This window comes from Oncorhynchus tshawytscha, unplaced genomic scaffold (genome assembly GCF_018296145.1).
Source record: "Oncorhynchus tshawytscha isolate Ot180627B unplaced genomic scaffold, Otsh_v2.0 Un_contig_4636_pilon_pilon, whole genome shotgun sequence".
Lineage (NCBI taxonomy): Eukaryota > Metazoa > Chordata > Actinopteri > Salmoniformes > Salmonidae > Oncorhynchus > Oncorhynchus tshawytscha.
The window spans coordinates 86,942-102,912 of record NW_024609272.1 but is presented as its reverse complement, the minus strand read 5'-3'; the positions used below and the strand labels follow the sequence as shown (position 1 = coordinate 102,912).

Below are 15,971 nucleotides of genomic sequence, written 5' to 3'. Positions count from 1 at the left end.
GAATAGTGTTCTAATTAGGGGAATAGTGTTCTAATTAGGGGAATAGTGTTCTAATTAGGGGAATAGTGTTCTAATTAGGGGAATAGTGTTCTAATTAGGGGAATAGTGTTCTAATTAGGGGAATAGTGTTCTAATTAGGGGAATAGTGTTCTAATTAGGGGAATAGTGTTCTAATTAGGGGAATAGTGTTCTAATTAGGGGAATAGTGTTCTAATTAGGGGAATCGGTTTGAACACTGTGTGTTCAATGTGTGTAAATATAATCAAGAATTAGAACAATGACTGTCTGTTCCTTGGTAGAAATGAATGAACTTATTCATCAGACTGGCTAGAATGCTTATCTACACAGGAAGACCTTGGCTCGGTCATAAATTATATTAAATTGGTAGGGACGATGTGGAAGGGCTTGAGATACTGCCTTTGTACCAGGGTGGGAGAAGAGACGGTTCGAAAACTAATGACGTCATTTTCAGTTTATAACCTGTGGTAAACTCTATCGTGTTCAGTACTCTCGAGAATAAACGCTGCTGATTGATTTTGAGACGGGTCTCTGTCCATTTTATGCAAATAAGGGTCTTACAAATTCTTAGGAGTGGGCAGAGTGTTTAATTAAATTAGTTAAATAAAACATAAAGGAATTTAATTCCTGTAACAGAGATGAACCTGGAGAAGAGTCCCTAAGCAAGCTGGTCCTGGGGCTCTGTTCAAACAAATACAAACAGACCCCTCTGTTCACAGAGAGATGAACCTGGAAAAAGATTCCCTAAGCAAGCTGGTCCTGGGGCTCTGTTCACAAACACAAACACACCCCACAGAACCCCAGGACAGCAACACAATTAGACTCAACCAAATCATGTGAAAACAAAAAGATATTTACTTTGGAAAGAATTAACAAAAACACAGAGCAAACAAGAATGCCCTTTGGCCCTAAACAGAGAGTACACAATACCTGACCACTGTGACTGACTCAAAATGAACAGAAGCTTTGACTATGTACTGTGAGCATAGCCTTGCTATTGAGAAAGGTCACTGTTGGCTCTCAAGAGAAGACAGGCTATGTGCTCACTGCCCACAAAATGATGTGGAAACTGAGCTGCACTTCCTAACCTCCTGTCCAATGTATGACCATATTAGAGACACACATTTCCCTCAGATTACACAGATCCACAAATAATTTGAAAACAAATCCAATTTTGATAATCTCCCATATCTACTGGGTGAAATACCACAGTGTTCAATCACAGCAGCAAGATGTGTGACCTGTTGCCACAAGAAAAGGGCAACCAGTGAAGAACAAACACCATTGTAAATACAACCCATATTTATGCTTATTTATTTTCCCTTGTGTACTTTAACCATTTGTACATCGTTACAACACTGTATATATATAATATGACATTTGAAATGTCTCTATTCCTTTGGAACTTCTGTGAGTGTAATGTTTACTGTTCAGTTTTCGTTGTCTATTTCATCTATTTCACTTGCAATGTAAACATATGTTTCCCACACCAATAAAGCCCCTTAAATTGAATTTGAAATTGAGATAAAGACTGACAGACTAACTAGAGGTGTCTGATCAGAGATACTAACTAGAGGTGTCTGATCAGAGAGACTAACCAGAGGTGTCTGATCAGAGAGACGAACCGGAGGTGTCTGATCAGAGAGACTAACCAGAGGTGTCTGATCAGAGAGACGAACCGGAGGTGTCTGATCAGAGAGACTAACCGGAGGTGTCTGATCAGAGATACTAACTAGAGGTGTCTGATCAGAGAGACTAACCGGAGGTGTCTGATCAGAGAGACTAACCAGAGGTGTCTGATCACCGGAGGTGTCTGATCAGAGAGACTAACCAGAGGTGTCTGATCAGAGAGACGGTGTCTGAAACAGAAAGACTGAACCGGAGGTGTCTGATCAGAGAGACTAACCGGAGGTGTCTGATCAGAGATACTAACTAGAGGTGTCTGATGTTCCAGACCACGGTGTGAAACAGAAAGACTAACCGGAGGTGTCTGATCAGAGAGACTAACCGGAGGTGTCTGATCAGAGATACTAACTAGAGGTGTCTGATCAGAGAGACTAACCGGAGGTGTCTGATCAGAGATACTAACTAGAGGTGTCTGATCAGAGATACTAACTAGCGGTGTCTGATCAGAGATACTAACTAGAGGTGTCTGATCAGAGATACTAACTAGAGGTGTCTGATGTTCCAGACCACGGTGTGAAACAGAGAGACTAACCGGAGGTGTCTGATCAGAGAGACTAAGTAGAGGTGTCTGATCAGAGATACTAACTAGAGGTGTCTGATGTTCCAGACCACGGTGTGAAACAGAAAGACTAACCGGAGGTGTCTGATGTTCCAGACCACGGTCAGAAAGACTAACCGAGGTGTCTGATCAGAGAGACTAACCGGAGGTGTCTGATCACAGATACTAACCTGAGGTGTCTGATCAGAGATACTAACCTGAGGTGTCTGATCTTCCAGGCCACGGTGTGAAACAGAGTGGAGGAGATGAATAGACCACTAAGCCCCGCCCCGTACAACCAGGCAGCAGCAGCCTGCCATTGGTCCACAGACAGGAAGTAGAGTACAGACCCGCCCACCAGGCTGGGGATGATCCAGAGCTGTGGAGGATCATGGGTAAACAAGGCATTATGGGTAGAACCAGGTACAGCAGGGTGAACAGCAGCTGTATTTCCAGAGATAAGAGATGAATCTGTAGACAGGTTGTGTGTGTAACTCACTCCATGTGTGGCACAGTTGGCAGCGTGTTCGTAGTCTGTAGGCTGGTATCTCCTACTGGATGGAACTCTGCCATTCATGAACCTGGAACACACACACCCAGGATACTGTACATGTTGAATTTGTCTCCTGCCTCTATAAGTAGTGTCAGACTGTGTCAGGTACTGCTGAGCTCTGACATCCACGTTAAAACCTTACTTGGGCTCTATGCATAGCAGCCCATGCTCTCTCTGTGTGTGTGTGTGTGTGTGTGTGTGTGTGTGTGTGTGTGTGTGTGTGTGTGTGTGTGTGTGTGTGTGTGTGTGTGTGTGTGTGTGTGTGTGTGTGTGTGTGTGTGTGTCTTTAATCAGCAGTAAATCTCTCAATCCCGGTTTACAGAGAGAGGCACATCTGGACATGTTATGAAACCACATTTCGTAAGTCAACACACACACAAACATCGCAGGTTTCAGGGTAGTGCTTGCTGGACGCCAGGTCAGCTGTGCGTTATCTGATTCCACACAGGGTCCCTCAGGCCTAGCAGAAGCTGTGTGACAGGGTAAGGTTCAGGGTAGCTATTTACTTCCATGTTGTGGTTGGTTAGTTGCCTCATTCCACATATTGTGTTAAATCCCTTTCAGTATTTTCTCTAAATCCTTTTCTACCATTTTGAGATATAAGATGATCCATTTCCCCATATAAAGGTTTTATTTACCTAGAGAGGTACAGGATGTGGAGGCTGCTCTAACAGGCCTTATTCAGCTCATAAAGGTTTTAGTTACCTAGAGAGGTACAGGATGTGGAGGCTGCTCTAACAGGCCTTATTCAGCTCATAAAGGTTTTATTTACCTAGAGAGGTACCGGATGTGGAGGCTGCTCTAACAGGCCTTATTCAGCTCATAAAGGTTTTAGTTACCTAGAGAGGTACAGGATGTGGAGGCTGGTCTAACAGGCCTTATTCAGCTCATAAAGGTTTTATTTACCTAGAGAGGTACAGGATGTGGAGGCTGCTCTAACAGGCCTTATTCAGCTCATAAAGGTTTTATTTACCTAGAGAGGTACAGGATGTGGAGGCTGCTCTAACAGGCCTTATTCAGCTCATAAAGGTTTTATTTACCTAGAGAGGTACAGGATGTGGAGGCTGCTCTAACAGGCCTTACTCAGCTCATAAAGGTTTTAGTTACCTAGAGAGGTACAGGATGTGGAGGCTGCTCTAACAGGCCATACTCAGCTCATAAAGGTTTTAGTTACCTAGAGAGGTACAGGATGTGGAGGCTGCTCTAACAGGCCTTATTCAGCTCATAAAGGTTTTAGTTACCTAGAGAGGTACAGGATACTGCTAGGCCTTATTCAGCTCATAAAGGTTTTATTTACAGGGATGTGGAGGCTGCTCTAACAGGCCTTATTCAGCTCATAAAGGTTTTATTTACCTAGAGAGGTACAGGATGTGGAGGCTGCTCTAACAGGCCTTACTCAGCTCATAAAGGTTTTAGTTACCTAGAGAGGTACAGGATGTGGAGGCTGCTCTAACAGGCCATACTCAGCTCATAAAGGTTTTAGTTACCTAGAGAGGTACAGGATGTGGAGGCTGCTCTAACAGGCCTTATTCAGCTCATAAAGGTTTTAGTTACCTAGAGAGGTACAGGATGTGGAGGCTGCTCTAACAGGCCTTATTCAGCTCATAAAGGTTTTAGTTACCTAGAGAGGTACAGGATGTGGAGGCTGCTCTAACAGGCCTTACTCAGCTCATAAAGGTTTTAGTTACCTAGAGAGGTACAGGATGTGGAGGCTGCTCTAACAGGCCTTATTCAGCTCATAAAGGTTTTAGTTACCTAGAGAGGTACAGGATGTGGAGGCTGCTCTAACAGGCCTTATTCAGCTCATAAAGGTTTGAGTTACCTAGAGAGGTACAGGATGTGGAGGCTGCTCTAACAGGCCTTACTCAGCTCATAAAGGTTTTAGTTACCTAGAGAGGTACAGGATGTGGAGGCTGCTCTAACAGGCCTTACTCAGCTCATAAAGGTTTTAGTTACCTAGAGAGGTACAGGATGTGGAGGCTGCTCTAACAGGCCTTATTCAGCTCATAAAGGTTTTAGTTACCTAGAGAGGTACAGGATGTGGAGGCTGCTCTAACAGGCCATACTCAGCTCATAAAGGTTTTAGTTACCTAGATAGGTACAGGATGTGGAGGCTGCTTTAACAGGCCTTATTCAGCTCATAAAGGTTTTAGTTACCTAGAGAGGTACAGGATGTGGAGACAGCTCTAACAGGCCTTACTCAGCTCATAAAGGTTTTAGTTACCTAGAGAGGTACAGGATGTGGAGGCTGCTCTAACAGGCCTTACTCAGCTCATAAAGGTTTTAGTTACCTAGAGAGGTACAGGATGTGGAGGCTGCTCTAACAGGCCTTACTCAGCTCATAAAGGTTTTAGTTACCTAGAGGGGTACAGGATGTGGAGGCTGCTCTAACAGGCCTTACTCAGCTCATAAAGGTTTAGAGGTGCTGATTAGTGAACTGAGATGTTAGAGCAACGCTGGAGCAAAAGCCTAGACTACCAGAGAGGATGGTTGGTCTCACTGTGGTCCATCACTCTCCTAGACTACCAGAGAGGATGGTTGGTCTCACTGTGGTCCATCACTCTCCTAGACTACCAGTATCTCTTCAGTAGCAGAGTGAGAGGATGGTTGGTCTCACTGTGGTCCATCACTCTGGTTGGTCTCACTAGACTACCAGTATCTCTTCAGTAGCAGAGTGAGAGGATGGTTGGTCTCACTGACTACCAGTCCATCACTCTCCTAGACTACCAGTAACTCTTCAGTAGCAGAGTGAGAGGATGGTTGGTCTCACTGTGGTCCATCACTCTCTAGACTACCAGTATCTCTTCAGTAGCAGAGTGAGAGGATGGTTGGTCTCACTGTGGTCCATCACCCTCCTAGACTACCATTAACTCTTCAGTAGCAGAGTCTCTGGTAGTATCTCTGACTCGGTACCGGTAGCCCCTGTATATAGTCTTGTTATTGTTATGTACTCTTCTTGTGTTACTTTTAGATGTATTTTTATTTTTAATTACTAAATATTTTCTTAACCAACATTGCAGTTCAAGAAATAGAGTTAAGGGCTTGTAAAGTAAGTATTTCTCGCTAAGGTCTACACCTGTTGTATTCAGCGTATGTGACACACAACATGTGATTTGATTCTGTCAGCTAATGGACAACAGGCGTGTGTGTCTCAGTGAGCCTGAAGGGACAAAGGCTCTGATCAGAGAAAGCATTGTTATCATCCAAAAGAGGGGCACTCTGCCTCCAACTCTGCCTATATCTCCCCTCCATTCTCTCACTCCCTCTCTCTACCTCCATCTTCCCCCTCTTTTTCTCTCCCCACTCTCTCCCTCTCTCTTCCTGTCTTTCTCTATCATTAGTGTGAGCGGCCAAGGCTGATCTAACGACCCTCCTATGGTATCAGCGTTATAATGGAGCACACACACTAGGGGGGTGGCTGTGTCTACCTCGGCTGGGCTTGAACTTTCACCTGCTCTCTCTCCCACATTCCGCTTGTTGCGTTAGAATGGGAAACTATAATCTACAGCAGTGAACAGAATGTTAGTAATGCTGAATATCAGACGTGGTGTCTGATCCACCGGGTCTTTAAATCTAAGAGGATCTGTTTCTGAATCCTGCTAGTGGCAAGACACACACACACACACACACACTTGTCCCCAAGCGCATCGGTGCACATGGCTTCACATCAGCTAGCAAAACCTAACTCCAACCTAACTCCAACCCCAACCGTCACCAACCTAACCCCAACCGTCAACCAACCTAACTCCAACCGTCAACCAACCTAACTCCAACCAACCTAACCCCATCCGTCAACCAACCTGACTCCAACCAACCTAACCCCAACCGCCAACCAACCTGACTCCAACCAACCTAACTCCAACCGTCAACCAACCAAACCACAACCGTCAACCAACCTAAACCCAACCGTCAACCAACCTAACTCCAACCGTCAACCAACCTAAACCCAACCGTCAACCAACCCAACTCCAACCGTCAACCAACCCAACCCCAACCGTCAACCAACCTAACTCCAACCAACCTACCGCCAACCAACCCAACCCCAACCGTCAACCAACCTAACTCCAACCAACCTAACTCCAACCGCCAACCAACCTAACTCCAACCAACCTAACCCCAACCGCCAACCAACCTAACTCCAACCAACCTAACCCCAACCGCCAACCAACCTAACTCCAACCGTCAACCAACCTAACTCCAACCGTCAACCAACCTAACTCCAACCGTCAACCAACCTAACTCCAACCAACCTAACCCCAACCGTCAACCAACCTGACTCCAACCAACCTAACCCCAACCGCCAACCAACCTGACTCCAACCAACCTAACTCCAACCGTCAACCAACCAAACCCCAACCGTCAACCAACCTAAACCCAACCGTCAACCAACCCAACTCCAACCGTCAACCAACCCAACCCCAACCGTCAACCAACCTAGCTCCAACCAACCTACCGCCAACCAACCCAACCCCAACCGTCAACCAACCTAACTCCAACCAACCTAACTCCAACCGCCAACCAACCCAACCCCAACCGTCAACCTACCTACCTCCAACCAACCTAACCCCAACCGTCAACCAACCTAACCCCAACCGTCAACCAACCTAACTCCAACCGCCAACCAACCTAACCCCAACCGTCAACCAACCTAACCCCAACCGTCAACCAACCCAACCCCAACCGTCAACCAACCTAACTCCAACCAACCTAACTCCAACCGTCAACCAACCAAACCACAACCGTCAACCAACCTAAACCCAACCGTCAACCAACCTAACTCCAACCGTCAACCAACCTAAACCCAACCGTCAACCAACCCAACCCCAACCGTCAACCAACCTAACTCCAACCAACCTACCGCCAACCAACCCAACCCCAACCGTCAACCAACCTAACTCCAACCAACCTAACTCCAACCGCCAACCAACCCAACCGTCCAACCAACCTAACTCCAACCAACCTAACCCCAACCGCCAACCAACCTAACTCCAACCAACCTAACCCCAACCGCCAACCAACCTAACTCCAACCGTCAACCAACCTAACTCCAACCGTCAACCAACCTAACTCCAACCAACCTAACCCCATCCGTCAACCAACCTGACTCCAACCAACCTAACCCCAACCGCCAACAAACCTGACTCCAACCAACCTAACTCCAACCGTCAACCAACCAAACCCCAACCGTCAACCAACCTAAACCCAACCGTCAACCAACCTAACTCCAACCGTCAACCAACCTAAACCCAACCGTCAACCAACCCAACTCCAACCGTCAACCAACCCCAACCGTCAACCAACCTAACTCCAACCAACCTACCGCCAACCAACCCAACCCCAACCAACCTAACTCCAACCAACTAACTCCAACCGCCAAACAACCCAACCCCAACCGTCAACCTACCTACCTCCAACCAACCTAACCCCAACCGTCAACCAACCTAACCCCAACCGTCAACCAACCTAACTCCAACCGCCAACCAACCTAACTCCAACCAACCTAACCCCAACCGTCAACCAACCTAACCCCAACCGTCAACCAACCTAACCCCAACCGTCAACCAACCTAACTCCAACCAACCTAACCCCAACCGTCATCCAACCTAACCCCAACCGTCAACCAACCTAACCCCAACCGTCAACCAACCTAACTCCAACCAACCCTAACCCCAACCGCCAACCAACCCAACCGCAAACGCCAACCAACCCAACCCCAACCGTCAAGCAACCTAACCCCAACCGTCAACCAGACGATAACCCCTAACTCCAACCGTCAACCAACCTACCGCCAACCAACCCAACCCCAACCGTCAACCAACCTAACTCCAACCAACCTAACTCCAACCGCCAACCAACCCAACCCCAACCGTCAACCAACCTAACTCCAACCAACCTAACCCCAACAAACAACCAACCTAACTCCAACCAACCTAACCCCAACTGCCAACCAACCTAACTCCAACCAACCTAACCCCAACCGCCAACCAACCTAACTCCAACCGTCAACCAACCTAACTCCAACCAACCTAACCCCAACCGTCTAGCAACCAACTCCATTAACCTAACTCCAACCGTCAACCAACCTAACTCCATCCGCCAACCAACCTAACTCCACCCGTCAACCAACCATAACACCAACCGTCAACCAACCTAACTCCAACCATACCTATCTCCAACCAACCTAACCCCAACCGTCAACCAACCTAACCCCAACCGTGAACCAACCTAACTCCAACCAACCTAACCCCAACCGTCAACCAACCTAACCCCAACCAACCTAACCCCAACCGTCAACCAACCTAACTCCAACCGTCAACCAACCTAACCCCAACCGTCAACCAACCTAACTCCAACCGTCAACCAACCTAACCCCAACCGTCAACCAACCTAACTCCAACCATTAACCAACCTAACTCCAACCGTGACCAACCTTAACTCCAACCGTCAACCAACCTAACAACCGTCAACCAACCTAACCCCAACCGTCAACCAACCTAACCCCAACCGTCAACCAACCTAACCCCAACCGTCAACCAACCTAACAACCGCCAACCAACCATAACTCCAACCGTCAACCAACCTAACCCCAACCGCCAACCAACCGACAAACAACAATATTAGTTAAGTAGTTCAATAACACATCACTTTATCAAACAGAACTTTATCAGAGATATATTAATTCCTCTGTCTAGAATAATATTCTGCCTACCTTCCATATCGGCTGTTCTTAAAGTCCATACCGGAGACAGCATGTATTTTTTCGGTTTCACTTGTTACTGTTCTCAACTAGCGAGACGGATTACCCTGTGCCTCTGAACACAAACAGGAGCTGGGTGGGAGGGAGGGAGGGACTCACATACGCTGCTGCTACTCTGTTTATTATCTATCCTGATTGACGAGTCACTTTTACCCCTACCTACTCAGAGAGGCTGCTGTTACTCTGTTTATTATCTATCCTGATTGGCGAGTCACTTTTACCCCTACCTACTCAGAGAGGCTGCTGTTACTCTGTTTATTATCTATCCTGATTGGCGAGTCACTTTTACCCCTACCTACTCAGAGAGGCTGCTGCTACTCTGTTTATTATCTATCCTGATTGGCGAGTCACTTTTACCCATACCTACTCATTAACATCTGCTAACCATGTGTATGTGACCATTAACATCTGCTAACCATGTGACCATTAACATCTGCTAACCATGTGACCATTAACATCTGCTAACCATGTGTATGTGACCATTAACATCTGCTAACCATGTGACCATTAACATCTGCTAATCATGTGACCATTAACATCTGCTAACCATGTGACCATTAACATCTGCTAACCATGTGTATGTGACCAATAACATCTGCTAACCATGTGACCATTAACATCTGCTAATCATGTGACCATTAACATCTGCTAACCATGTGACCATTAACATCTGCTAACCATGTGACCATTAACATCTGCTAACCATGTGATCATTAACATCTGCTAACCATGTGTATGTGACCATTAACATCTGCTAACCATGTGATCATTAACATCTGCTAACCATGCGACCATTAACATCTGCTAACCATGTGACCATTAACATCTGCTAATCATGCGACCATTAACATCTGCTAACCATGTGACCATTAACATCTGCTAACCATGTGACCATTAACATCTGCTAACCATGTGTCTGTGACCATTAACATCTGCTAACCATGTGACCATTAACATCTGCTAACCATGTGACCATTAACATCTGCTAACCATGTGACCATTAACATCTGCTAACCATGTATATGTGACCATTAACATCTGCTACCATGTGACCATTAACATCTGCTAATCATGTGACCATTAACATCTGCTAACCATGTGTATGTGACCATTAACATCTGCTACCATGTGACCATTAACATCTGCTACCATGTGACCATTAACATCTGCTACCATGTGACCATTAACATCTGCTACCATGTGTATGTGACCATTAACATCTGCTACCATGTGACCATTAACATCTGCTACCATGTGACCATTAACATCTGCTACCATGTGACCATTAACATCTGCTACCATGTGACCATTAACATCTGCTACCATGTGTATGTGACCATTAACATCTGATAATCATGTGACCATTAACATCTGCTAACCATGTGTATGTGACCAATAACATCTGATAACCATGTGACCATTAACATCTGCTAACCATGTGACCATTAACATCTGCTAACCATGTGACCATTAACATCTGCTGGAATGGTTCATCATGTGACCATTAACATCTGCTAACCATGTGACCATTAACATCTGCTAACCATGTGACCATTAACATCTGCTAACCATGTGTATGTGACCATTAACATCTGCTACCATGTGTATGTGACCATTAACATCTGCTACCATGTGTATGTGACCATTAACATCTGCTAACCATGTGACCATTAACATTTGCTAAAAAGTTGACCATTAACATCTGCTAACCATGTGACCATTAACATCTGTGTCCCAACCATGTGTATGTGACCATTAAAATCTGTTTTAACCATGTGACCATTAACATCTGCTACCATGTGTATGTGACCATTAACATCTGCTAATCATGTGACCATTAACATCTGCTAACCATGTGACCATTAACATCTGCTAACCATGTGTATGTGACCATTAACATCTGCTAACCGTGTGACCATTAACATCTGCTAATCATGTGACCATTAACATCTGCTAACCATGTGACCATTAACATCTGCTAACCATGTTTTAATTTGATTTTACTATTTCCTTTTTTTATTTCTCAAATTTGTCTAACTTTTTAACTCTGCATTGTTGTGAAAGGCATACATTCACATTCCTTCACATACAGTATGTATATATCTATATTTAGGGTTAGGGTTTATATATATATTTATAATGTGCAGTGCATTCGGTAAGTATTCAGACCCCTTGACTTGTTTTACGTTGTTTTACGTTACAGCCTTATTCTAAAATGGATTAAATAAAATCCTCAGCAATCTACACTCAATAGCCCGTAATTACATAGAAAAAAGGTTTTTAGAAATTAGAGCAAATGTATTAATAAAAAATAAAAAACAGATACCTTATTTACATCAGTATTCAGACCCTTTGTTATGAGACTCGACATTTAACTCAGTTGCATCCTGTTTCCATTGGTCATCCTAGACATGTTTCTACAACTTGATTGGAGTCCACTTGTGGTAAATTCCAACGGTTGACAGAGCATTTCAGAGCAAAAACCAAGCCATGAGGTCGAAGTAATTGTCCGTAGAGTTCAGAGACAGAATTGTGTTGAGGCACAGATCTGGGGAAAGGTACCAAAACATTCCTGTAGCCTTGAAGGTCCCCAAGAACACAGTGGCCTCCATCATTCATAAATGGAAGAAGTTTGGAACCACCTAGACTCTTCCTAGAGCTGGCCGCCCGGCCAAACTGAGCAATCAGGGAAGAAGGGCCTTCGTCAGGGAGGTGACCATGAACCTGATGGTCACTCTGATAGAGCTCCAGAGTTCCTCTGTGGAGATGGTAGAACCTTCCAGAAGGATAACCATCTCTGCAGCACTCTGCCAGACAGAAGCCACTCCTCAGTAAAAGGTACATGACAGCCCTCTTGGAGTTTGACAAAGGCACCTAAAGACTCAAGATTCTCTGGTCTGATGAAACCAAGATGGAACCTTTTGGCCTGAATGCCAAGCGTCATGTCTGGAAGAAACCTGGTACCATCCCTAAGGTGAAGCATGGTGGTGGCAGCATCATGCTGTGGGGATGTTTTTCAGCGGCAGGGACTGGGAGACTAGTCAGGATCGAGGGAAAGATGAACGGAACAAAGTACAGAGAGATCCTTATTGAAAACCTGATCCAGAACCTCAGACTGGGGCGAAGGTTCACCTTCCAACAGGACAATGACCCTAAGCATACAGCCAAGACAACGCAGGTGGGGCTTCGGGACAATCTCTGAATGTCCTTGAGTGGGCCAGCCAGAGCCCGGACTTGAACCCGATCAAACACCTCTAGAGAGACCTGAAAATAGCTGTGCAGCAATGCTCCCCATCCAACCTGACAGAGCTTGAGATGATCTGCAGAGAGGAATGGGAGAAACTCCCCAAATACAGGTGTGCCAAGATTGTTGAACCATACCCAAGAAGACTAGAGGCTGTAATCGCTGCCAAAGGTGCTTCAACAAAGTACTGAGTAAAAGGTCTGAATACTTATGTAAATGTGATATTTCTTTTTTAAATTTAATTTATACATTTGCCAAAAAATTCTAAAAACCTGTTTTTGCTTTGTCATTATGGGGTATTGTGATGTCATTACGGGGTATTGTGATGTCATTGCGGGGTATTGTGATGTCATTATGGGGTATTGTGTGTAGATTGATGAGGAGGAAAAAAACGATTTAATACATTTTAGAATAAGGCTGGGTAACGTAACAAAATGTGGAAAAAGTGTCTTACTTTTGAAAAATGTTGCTTTGTTGGTAAAGGGCTTGTAAGCAAGCATTTCACGGTAAGGTCTACTACACCTGTTGTATTCAAGGCATGTAACAAGTACAATTTGATTTGAGTACATTACATTACAGTACATTACACTACCTTGACAACAACGGGCGGGCATCTTGGACGCTGTCTCCAGTTCTTATACCGCAGTTGTCCAGTGTCGGAAATTATGAAAATGTATGTTGTCAGACTGCGCCATCTCCTGGTGACAAGTACGGCAGAATATCAATAATATCAATCGTATAGCCACAGCCACAGAACAACGAGACAGATATTTCACCGGATGTGTAAATATGAAGCATCCGGTTGGCGTTTCCACTCACTACCAAACATGGTGATGAGAGGAAGCACAGTGGCCGGCAGTGTGCTTCCTAACGGAAATCTCTGCCCACCTCCTTGCTTGTTCTGCCACCTATGATTAATGTGTTCCCATTGGAAACGACAGGCTCTGGTCTATCTTGGGTTAGTTCATAAAATCTTTGGTATAAGGTGGTCGTTGAACAGATTATTGTTTCAACTGAAACGAGATTCCGATAAATTTTTAGATTTTTTGAGACGTTCCCATTAAGTGATTGTCATTTACCACACTTCTTCCATCCCCAAACACAACCGTAAACCAAACCTGTGAAATGGTGGAACGGCCCCTTTAAGAAACTGTCGCAAAACCCTGCTACCGCCCATGCGCAGAGAGAGGGGGCAACAGCGACGGAGAAAACAACAACAAGAGAACAGCGAGATGGCCCCATGAATACAGGCCAACTTCACTCTCACCCAGTTACTATCCACAACTTACCCGACTGCTGCTTTCTCACACGGCTGGATTAGATGGTGCCGGGCCCATGAACTTGGCTAGTCAGAGCGGGGAGACCGGCTGTAGCCAGCTCCTCTTCGCCAACTTTAACCAGGACAACACGTAAGGAAGGCCCGGGGAGAGGAGGACCGGGGAGGAGGGAGAGGAGGGGGGAGGAGGGAGAGGAGGGCCGGGGAGGAGGGAGAGGAGGGCCGGGGAGGAGGGAGGGAGGAGGGGAGGACCGGGGAGGAGGGAGGAGGGAGGACCGGGGAGGAGGGAGAGGGGAGGGCCGGGGAGAGGAGGGCCGGGGAGAGATGCTAGTTAGCTGACAAGCTGTCTGATCATGTTGCCTACTTTAGCATCCATGTCGTCAGCCAGCTAAAACGCTAACCAGCCAGCTAGCTAAAGGGCCTGAATAAACAAGAAGCATAAACTAGTTGTCTAACACAAAAAGGCGAAGGGATCATTCCTTAATATGATAAAGTGTATTGATACCTGAACCAATATCTGGGCAAAGGACGATGAAAAGGCGAGATCTCCTCTCTGCCCAGAAAGCTACGGTTCACCTGGGCCCTCATGTATAAACGCTACACATTCACAGAATATGGCCCTAAACATGCGTCTACCAGTTTTCACGCACAGTCGTCAAACTGAACCTGACTTGAGAACGTGCTTATCCTCCCGTTAACTTTAGACCATGCGTATGTACTAATGCTGTATCACATCCGGCCGTGATTGGGAGTCCCATAGGGCTGGGCACAAATCCCCGGTTTGGCCGGTGTAGGCCGTCATTGTGAATACGAATTTGTTCTTGACTGATTTGCCTAGTTAAATAAAATAAAATGTTTAAGTGTGCTGAGCGATTAGTGCTTTTTGAGGTCGTTTCCGTTCATTATTTTAAAAAAAACCTGTTTCGATTCTTTTTTTAAATGTTTATATTAAATGCATTATAAAATAATTACATTAAAATGATTAGCACCTTTTAATGGAAATACCAAAGCCAAAAATTGTGCACATTCAATTGCCAAAACATTGAAAATATTCCACTGTCTCTGTCAGGTCCGCATAGGAAATGACTAATAAATGATACATTTTTGGAAAGTTCTAATTCTACTGTCCTCTCTACAACAACAACAAATACTGGAACACATGTAATGTTGTCCTTGAAACCTTTAATGGAAATACTGTAGAATTCCATTATTTCCAATGGAGAACTGCTCCTACTGAGGAGTGCCAATATGGCTTAAAGCTTCTCAATGGCCAATACATAGCATCAGCAGGGTTTATATACATCATTGGTCTGTGTCTAACCTAACTTAGCAGGCGTACAAGCGCAGAGTGAATCCATTTGTTTCCAAGATGGAAAAGAACAGGCGCAATGTATGATGGTCATTGTAGTTGATTAGTAAGTTTAAGCTGAACTTGGTTGGATATTTGCATAAAACTTCAACTCCCAGCGTCTTTTAAAATGTAACCTTTATTTAACGAGGCAAGTCAGTTAAGAACACATTCTTATTTTCAATGACAGCCTACCAGGGAACAGTGTGTTAACTGCCTTGTTCAGGGGCAGAGCGACAGATTTTTACCTTGTCAGCTCAGAGATTCGATCCAGCAACCTTTCGGTTACTGGCCCAACGCTCCAGCCACTAGCCTATTTGACTTCTCTCGTAAATGATTTAATTTCTCTCTAGAGAAATGGTGTGTTGACCTCACAAAAACCCCTGAAACTAATAATTGAATCAACATTGAAGTATTGCATTGCAAGAAGGCAAAAGGAGCCGTGTAGTAGCCTTGGGGAATATATTCAGAACAAAAAAACAGGCAGCTAGGCCTAAATATAATAACAAGACGCAATCATTTGCTGTTTAGTGAGAAGAGCGGAAATCAAT

General features: G+C 45.1%; 2 protein-coding genes across 6 annotated transcripts in view; one reads left to right on the top strand and one right to left on the bottom strand.

The window, feature by feature from the left end:
* The window catches only part of LOC112241625 (monocyte to macrophage differentiation factor 2-like), a 41,183-nt gene extending 27,599 nt beyond the window's left edge, over nt 1-13,584 (bottom strand). For 4 of the 5 annotated variants that reach the window (XM_042314732.1, XM_042314733.1, XM_042314736.1 and 1 more), the window contains exons 1-3: nt 9,505-9,620; nt 2,742-2,823; nt 2,461-2,621 (exon numbers count right to left, since the gene is read on the bottom strand). In XM_042314732.1, coding sequence (XP_042170666.1) covers nt 2,461-2,621; nt 2,742-2,823; nt 9,505-9,533 — 272 coding nt within the window. In that variant the 5' untranslated portion in view covers nt 9,534-9,620. Of the gene's footprint in view, nt 1-2,460; nt 2,622-2,741; nt 2,824-9,504; nt 9,621-13,388 lie in introns of those variants that run through there. The other variant, XM_042314735.1, reaches the window with a different exon arrangement.
* Nucleotides 13,585-13,987: 403 nt separating this feature from the next.
* The window catches only part of LOC121838807 (WD repeat domain phosphoinositide-interacting protein 2-like), a 30,013-nt gene continuing 28,029 nt past the window's right edge, over nt 13,988-15,971 (top strand). Inside the window, 1 exon segment of the mRNA XM_042314738.1 lies at nt 13,988-14,205. Coding sequence (XP_042170672.1) covers nt 14,132-14,205 — 74 coding nt within the window. The 5' untranslated portion in view covers nt 13,988-14,131.